We start from the raw sequence: 9343 nt of genomic DNA on the forward strand, positions 1-9343 counted from the left end.
ATTTTGACATTAACATATGGAATACATACATACAAAATGTAATACTGTGGTAAGTGTAATGATATAAATATGATAATCATGCCTTATATAATTAGGTAAGCTGGGTCTGTGTGTTCACTGAAGTTTTCCAGATAAAAAAGCTATACTTCACTAATGATAATCATTATCTTATCATTAACAGATAGTCTATACTATAAATATAATGGTTTAAGTCATAACCGAACGTGTTTTATTGCTCATAGTCAACTAATATACAGTACATCAACAAAGCCGACAACAGATACTTTGACCTACAGGTAGATGATGTATATTAAATGATCGGCATTGTTTTATACAGTAGTATGGTTAGCTTAATTTATTGTTTAGAATTATGTTGGTAATCTAAAAGTATGTTTTCATTAATTCTTTTTTGATATTGAATGTTTGTCTAAGTTTCATCTTTATTAAACATACATGCTGTTGGAATCGTCTTAATAACAAACATCAACGCATTGTACAATCAGTCTTGATTGAAAATTTGTATAAGATGACAATGTTCGTTATACACTGTTCCTGTGACGGCTTGGTACGGAGTCTCGCCATTAACCGCCATCAACTGGCATTTTCATTAGAAATTAATATGATAATTTTATGCAAATATGACATGTAACTAAAGCATTGGTTTGACGGAAATGAAATGTTCATGTATGTACAGCTATCGTAATTATAGCCTGTATATATAACACATGTATAGGAAGGAAAGATGTTCAATGCAGATGCACCTAGGTTTCTCAGTACAGCAGAATGATATCAGATCTATAGATCTATTAAGGGGGGAGGGGGCGAACGAAATGATATAACACCTAGTTACGGGGGCGAACGAAATGATATAATACCTAGTCAAGGGGGCGAACGAAATGATATAACACCTAGTCAAGGGGGCGAACGAAATGATCTAACACCTAGTCAAGGGGGCGAACGAAATGGTATAACACCTAGTCAAGGGGGCGAACGAAATGATATAACACCTAGTCAAGGGGGCGAACGAAATGATATAACACCTAGTCAAGGGGGCGAACGAAATGATATCACACCTAGTCAAGGGGGCGAACGAAATGATATCACACCTAGTCAAGGGGGCGAACGAAATGATATAACACCTAGTCAAGGGGGCGAACGAAATGATATAACACCTAGTCAAGGGAGCGAACGAAATGATATAACACCTAGTCAAGGGGGCGAACGAAATGATATAACACCTAGTCAAGGGGGCGAACGAAATGATATAACACCTAGTCAAGGGGGCGAACGAAATGATATCACACCTAGTCAAGGGGGCGAACGAAATGATATAACACCTAGTCAAAGGGGCGAACGAAATGATATCACACCTAGTCAAGGGGGCGAACGAAATGATATCACACCTAGTCAAGGGGGCGAACGAAATGATATAACACCTAGTCAAGGGGGCGAACGAAATGATATAACACCTAGTCAAGGGGGCGAACGAAATGATATCACACCTAGTCAAGGGGGCGAACGAAATGATATCACACCTAGTCAAGGGGGCGAACGAAATGATATAACACCTAGTCAAGGGGACGAACGAAATGATATAACACCTAGTCAAGGGGGCGAACGAAATGATATCACACCTTGTCAAGGGGGCGAACGAAATGATATAACACCTAGTCAAGGGGGCGAACGAAATGATATAACACCTAGTCAAGGGGGCGAACGAAACATATAATTGTCTCAGTATATTATAATGATATAACACCCTGTGAAGCGGGACAACCTTAACAGATGTAATTGTATAGACATTCATTTATCACATTTAGTCAAGATTTACAGATTAATATAGTGACCTATACGAGGTCACGTTTAAATGATTCAAGTATGAATATTAACAAATACGGAAACAAAAGTGACGTTTACAGGCAGATGTACGGTATAAACGGAATTTTTGTTACAAAATAATGTACATTAGTTATTATATATATACACATTCTTATATATTTTACAGCGTGTTAAATATTTCAAAAGAATGCCTTGACACCCCCCCCCCCCCCCCCCCCAAAAAAAAGTTAGAATGCAAACGAAAAAATCAAGCCACTATTGTAAATAATATTATTTTGATTTTTTTTTCATGAAAAAAAAAAAAATAATAAAAACTAAAATGGTGCGTTTCTGTTCTAATAGTTTATATTGAACTTTGCCTGCGTTTCTCTATATAACCTGTCTATATTGAACTTTGCCTGCGTTACTCTATATAACCTGTCTATATTGAACTTTGTGAGCGTTACCCTATATAACCTGTCTATATTGAACATTGTGAGCGCTACTCTTTATAACCTGTCTATATTGAACTTTGCCTGCGTTACTCTATATAACCTGTCTATATTGAACTTTGTCAGCGTTACTCTATATAACCTGTCTATATTGAACTTTGCCTGCGTTACTCTATATAACCTGTCTATACTGAACTTTGTCACCGTTACTCTATATAACCTGTCTATATTGAACTTTGCCTGCGTTACTCTATATAACCTGTCTATATTGAACTTTGTCAGCGTTACTCTATATAACCTGTCTATATTGAACTTTGCCTGCGTTACTCTATATAACCTGTCTATATTGAACTTTGCCTGTGTTACTCTATATAACCTGTCTATATTGAACTTTGCCTGCGTTTCTCTATATAACCTGTCTATATTGGACTTTGCCTGCGTTTCTCTATATAACCTGTCTATATTGAACTTTGTGAGCGTTACCCTATATAACCTGTCTATATTGAACATTGTGAGCGCTACTCTTTATAACCTGTCTATATTGAACTTTGCCTGCGTTTCTCTATATAACCTGTCTATATTGAACTTTGCCTGCGTTACTCTATATCACCTGTCTATACTGAACTTTGTCAGCGTTACTCTATATAACCTGTCTATACTGAACTTTGTCAGCGTTACTCTATATAACCTGTCTATATTGAACTTTGTCAGCGTTACTCTATATAACCTGTCTATATTGAACGTTGTCAGCGTTACTCTATATAACCTGTCTACACTGAACTTTGTCAGCGTTACTCTATATAACCTGTCTATATTGAACTTTGCCTGCGTTACTCTATATAACCTGTCTATATTGAACTTTGCCTGCGTTACTCTATATAACCTGTCTATACTGAACTTTGCGTTACTCTTTATAAACTGTCTATATTGAACTTTGCGTTACTCTATATAACCTGTCTATACTGAACTTTGCCTGCGTTACTCTATATAACCTGTCTATATTGAACTTTGCCAGCGTTACTCTATATAACCTGTCTATATTGAACTTTACGTTACTCTTTATAACCTGTCTATATTGAACTTTGCGTTACTCTATATAACCTGTCTATATTGAGCTTTGTATGCGTTACTCTGTATAACTCTATCTAACTGTACGAACATATTCCATTCGTACCATTGTCTGATCTACCACCATTAATGTTTCCTCTCTCGAACACAGCCCCGCCTGTTTACCTATCGACATACCCTTAGACGACTCCTACTTCCAGTCTTCCTCCTGTATGAACTTTGTCCGGGCGGCCCCGGGCGCGGGACCAGAGTGCTCTATTGGTGAGTTTAGTACCACCTGATACACCATATGGTGAGTAAGACACCACATGTGGCGAGTAAGATACTATATGATACCCCATGTGGCGAGTAAGACACCACATGTGGCGAGTAAGATACCACATGATACACCGTGTGGCGAGTAAGATACCACATGATACACCATGTGGCGAGTAAGATACCACATGATACACCAGGTGGCGAGTAAGATACCACATGATACACCAGGTGGCGAGTAAGATACCACATGATACACCAGGTGGTAAGTAAGATACCACATGTGGTAAGTAATATAATTTCTACACCAGTTGTTGTTTGCACTATACCTCATACTCTCTCATATTTGCCACAATATATCGCTCACTGTCAACGTTTGAAAAAATATGTTTGACAGCCGTAGGGATAGGTAAGGTAAGAGTTTATTCTTTGTTTGCCTGCTTTGTTTTTTTTTTGCATTTTGACGACGTTTATTTTGCGTTTCAAAATATACCATATTATTACTGTATATATTACAATTATAATTTCCTTTTCACTTTGTGTTTCTTAATATATGATACTTTGTTATATATGTATGTTACCCTAATATCATATTGATAGTCTATGTTATAATTGCAATCTTTATCTAATTATCTCCGTTGTTTGGCATCTTTTTTCGCTTCAATACGTCTAATAAATATAGGATCTTAGATGAGTTTTCATTACATGTGATATCTAATGAAACGAGTCTTACAATTTGTTTTTATTATTGTTGCGAGTCCTGGCGAGACGAATTGTGTTATTGTGTTTCCTTGATGGAGCTTTTTATTCTTTAGACAACCACTTATACCAGGTATTGTTCAGTAAATGTGTCTTAATTATCAGGTGAGAGACGCCCAATAAACAAGGTCACTTCATACCTCGATGGCTCTGCAATTTACGGGTCGACCCAGGCAGAGGAAAGTCGCTTACGTAAAATGGAATATGGTATGTATGTGGCACATTTTATAAAGGTTAAAAAAGATAGATTTATAAATGTACTTCAATGGTCACTGTTGTCATGTCGACTGACCTTTGGTAAAACATGTCTTATCTTACTATAAAGGAGACGTGTACTACCCTAGAGTAATGCGCTGATACCGTCATCTAATGTCGCATTATTGTCAGACATTAACAGAACAAAACATACGGAAATCTTAATCAACACAAGTTGTTTTTCCCGTCAGACGGAGAATAGTATATATGTGTATTTTGTTGTCTAAAAGAGACATTTCGTTTTATGATCATGAACAATTTCTCTGGTTTAATGTAAGCAGCGTTAACAGCGTTAACAGCGGGCAGATTTGACTAATCTGTTATATGTTTTTCAATGAACTCCCCAACGAAATATATATTTATAAGCCATTTTCAGTAATTTTTACTACGTTATTTATTGTTACCTTGGCAACAGGTCTCCTACGAGAAGGCCACCACGGCCTTCTTCCTCCAGCCGGAAATGACAACTGTATTCTGCAGAGGAAAGGACAACAATGCCAAATGGCAGGTATACATGTATTTTTGTTGTTCTGAAAGTAGAGCAACACAACCTTGTTTATAAAAAGATGTAAATGTGGAGTTTACGTATATTTTACTGATAATTTTGATTGGATTACACAATTTTCAAAGATTAGGATGCATTACAACATTACGATAAAAAAGGTTTATGACTCCATCATCGTATGAGGATTCATTATATTATCAGGTATAAAAATATAGATTGCATCACCACCATATCCAAATTCATTATATAATCACCATATAAGGCAATGTTGCATTATTATCATATCCAAATTCATTATATTATCACCATATCAGAAAATTTTGCATTATTACCACATGATAATTCATTACACCATCACCATATAAGAATGTAGAATGTGAAATTGGATTAGATATGCTAAATAAACGAAGTAATTCACGTAGTTTTTTTTAAACAAAACAATTGCATTTGTTTTAAGAATTTGATATCCGCCTTCAAAACTACCATGTAATAACGAAAAAATAACGTAATAAAATGCCCTAAGCTATGCTTGTTATTGCAATGGCGAATTGCACATGCTTTATTTTGAGATTTAGTACCATCTTAATAAACTAACTACAGCTGTATACTACAAAGACATAATATTTTTTTAGGTGATGAGCGTTCGAATTTAGTGGCCTCCATTGGTGCCTTACATACTCTGCTCATGCGCGAGCACAACCGAATTGCTCTGAAGCTGCACGAGATCAATCCGATGTGGGATGACGAAAAACTCTATCAAGAAACGAGAAAGATCGTCGCCGCTATCATCCAACACATCACATACAACGAATACCTGCCTTTGATTATAGGAAAACCCTTGGTTAACTATTATAACCTTGACGATACAGAATTTGGACACATCGTGTCCTACAAGGACTACGTTGACGGGGGTGTCGCCACAGGCTTTGCAGCTGCAGCATTCAGATTTGGACACTCTCAAATCCCTAAAAAACAAACGTACATTGGACCTAAGTTTGAAAAGAAGAAGGGTGTGGTCATTGAAAAGACCTTCCACAAGCCATACTACCTACAAAGAAGCAAGCATTTTGGTTACGAGGGAATTCTTAGGTGGCTGATCACGGATCCGAGTCCCATGGCCGATAGGTAATTACGTCTACGTGTAAATGGATTCATTTATCGTAAACATGTACACTATCTTTATATATCTCCATTGTCTAGTGCTTATAGATACAGAATAAAAATGTTGTCGTGATCCAAGAAAAGAAAATATGGTCACACTAAGATAATTAATGAGGTCCCCACATCCGCTTATCTCAGAATGGTCTTTGAGCTGAACTAAATTAACGTGATGTCATGAGCACTTATCCTGATGCATATTATGCCAAATAACGATACGACAACTACCAAGTCTAAATTGATTAAAATATTTAAGTGCAAAATGAAAATTAGTGAACAAAGGATAACAATCTTGTACCGGGTATAAAGTATGGTACGAGATGCGAATTTAGTGCGTTGCAGATGAACCGGAATTGATCCAGACTGGACGGAACACTGGTGCCAAGGAAGCTCAAATGGTTAACGTCCGTCTAGAGTTAGGCAACTGACATACAGAGTACAAGTGATATTTTCCAGTAGTACCAATGTAGACCAACGATGTGAAATAATGGTATATCTGTCTGTTTTCTCTAGGTACATTGAAGATGGCGTCCGCGATAAACTTTTCATGTTACAAAATATCAGCCTGGATTTGGCTTCAATCAATATTCAGAGAGGACGTGAACAGGGACTGCCATCTTATAACACTTGGCGGAAGTGGTGCGGATTGTCGGAAGTGACGTCATTCGAAGTCAAGCGAAATGGTGGCTTAGCAGATCATGACAACGAAACAGCAGCCGTATTGAGCGAATTGTACAGGTGAGGCTGTCAGTATCATGTGATACTTGTAACGTCGGGCTGTCTTTATGACACATCTGGATAGGCATATGCAACTACATGAATGATTTTTTCATACTCTTCAATTACTCAGGAATAGATAGAATGTACCAACATAAATTCACATATCTGCATCTCTAGCTGTTTAAGTATTGGTAGGCATACATTTAAGTTATACTGTTGATGATTTGTTAGAGAAAATGAAACTCATTTCCAGTCAGCACTGGGTATATTATGTTATGGTTTCATTCTCTTTGTAGAAGCCCCAATGATATCGACTTATATTCTGGTGGAGTATCGGAGGTCCATGTTGACGGTGGAAGTGTTGGACCAACATTTGCATGTATCATTTCACGACAGTTCAGTGCATTGAGGGTGGGAGACCGCTACTGGTACGAAAATAACGACACAACGACAGGGTTCACATCGGGTAGGTACTGGCTTGTGTCCATGACCTTCGGTTGTTTGAGACAATTGCTTGAATATAATTATCATTTAAGGTACGTTTAATTTAGCATTTTACTTCCCTCTAACGACTTCATTTGTCCATCATCCCTTTATATGTCTGCCTCTGTAATTTGTGCGGACCTATTCTTATACACCATGTAGAACGATCACTAATTCTGTGATCCCCCAACATTAACGAGTACTTACAGTATGTCTGTTCATTTCTAGGCCAGCTGGATTCTATTAAGAAAATAGAGTTATCAAAGTTGATTTGTGAAAATATGGACATCCCGGATATCCAACGAACAGCCTTCCTCACACCTAAAATAAGGTAAGGTGTCCAAGGTGTAAGATACCTCAGTGTGAAATACACCTTCCTCACACCTATAATAATGAGGGGTTAAATATGTACACTGCCTCACACCCAAAATAAGGTAAGGTGTCCAAGGTGTCCAAGGTGTTAAAGGTGTAAGATACATCAGTGTGACATTCACCTTCCTCACACCTATAATAATGAGGGATTAAATATGTACACTGCCTCACGCCTAAAATAACGCCTTACCTTTAAATCAAGTCTCATTTAGAATGTGCTTCAATCATGTTTATTTGGAAAGACCTTGTCATATCAATAGCACAGTATGAAATATATGGTTAATAACAAATCGAACAGACTGTAAATAAGACTTTGTAAGAGGTTTTATTTACCAGATTGATTTTTATCATCCAAACATACGACATGGCATTACCAGAAAGATGTATATCATTTCAGTGGGAGACACACACGCCATATTCCATGTTCTTTCCTTCCCGACTTAAAGTTCAAAGAATGGCTCGATAGGACACCAAAGTGGGCTGGAAAACAAACGCCACTGCCGTCATCAGCACCCCCAACTGCTGAAGCTACGCTTGCTGCCGAAAAGCCAACTGTTCCGTCAAAAACAGTTAACACTGTTACCGATGTTAAACCAACCGCAGAAATTGTAGCCGACAAAACCACAGCAGTAGCTGCCTAACAGCCATCTCGCCAAGTTATTCGCTCTTTGATTTTAATGGTAGACACTTGGTAATAAAATAATATGTTGTTTATTCTCCTAGTTACACTGTTATTTATCAGCGTGGTGTGTTATAAGAATACAATGATTCTGTAAAGCATGAACAGCATCATGTACCTGGAAGCTAGTTCGTGTTCTAATATTCAGCAACTACTGTGGATAGCACAAAATTCATTTCTAAATGCCAAAATAAGGTATGAAATATAAAACTACTTGTTCTTACCAAGAATCGATAACACAAGGACAAAACATGAACAAAACATAGATTTACACGGAAAATCTTGAAAAAAAAAAATCAACTAAGACCATGTGTTCCGGGAGGCTAAGCGTCGTCGTTTTCTTCATCGATATGTCCTCCGCTATACAAATCTAGGTCAAACTCACGTTTTTCCGTTCTCTGAAAAAAAGAGATTCATATCGCACAAGGAAGAATAAAACTTTGATTGAGGTCACGATGTCGGCAATAAACTTCCCCGTGCACGTGGTCTTCATGAATTTTCATCTCTGTAATATGTGTCAAGTCCTTCGCTAGCAGTCAAAATATATAACAGAAACCGTAATGTTAAGAACAAACCATTGAATATCGAATCTGTCAGGATGAGTAAACACCACAAGTTAGAGAAGCTGAGAAAGAAACATTGCAAGCATCACGCTTATCATTAAGGCGGACGGGCGTGCGAGTGCATGTATGTGTACGGCTCATTTCAAGATAACCATCAAGCAAAGAGAAATAATTCCCAATTTTATAAACTTTAGTTTGTCTCGATTAGGAGACAAACCCCATAATGCTCTCTGTTTGGACTGGCGACAACACAAAT

At 37.4% G+C, this 9343-nt stretch overlaps 1 protein-coding gene across 1 annotated transcript in view; it reads left to right on the forward strand.

Moving 5' to 3' along the window:
- LOC117339442 (chorion peroxidase-like) overlaps positions 1-8560 on the forward strand; it is a 34742-nt gene extending 26182 nt beyond the window's left edge. Inside the window, exons 7-14 of the mRNA XM_033901022.1 lie at positions 3490-3599; positions 4458-4559; positions 5023-5115; positions 5745-6237; positions 6784-7008; positions 7287-7456; positions 7702-7804; positions 8243-8560. Coding sequence (XP_033756913.1) covers positions 3490-3599; positions 4458-4559; positions 5023-5115; positions 5745-6237; positions 6784-7008; positions 7287-7456; positions 7702-7804; positions 8243-8486 — 1540 coding nt within the window. The 3' untranslated portion in view covers positions 8487-8560. The remainder of the gene's footprint in view (positions 1-3489; positions 3600-4457; positions 4560-5022; positions 5116-5744; positions 6238-6783; positions 7009-7286; positions 7457-7701; positions 7805-8242) is intronic.
- The last annotated feature ends 783 nt before the right edge of the window (positions 8561-9343 follow it).

Source organism: Pecten maximus, chromosome 12 (genome assembly GCF_902652985.1).
Source record: "Pecten maximus chromosome 12, xPecMax1.1, whole genome shotgun sequence".
Classification (NCBI taxonomy): Eukaryota; Metazoa; Mollusca; class Bivalvia; order Pectinida; family Pectinidae; genus Pecten; species Pecten maximus.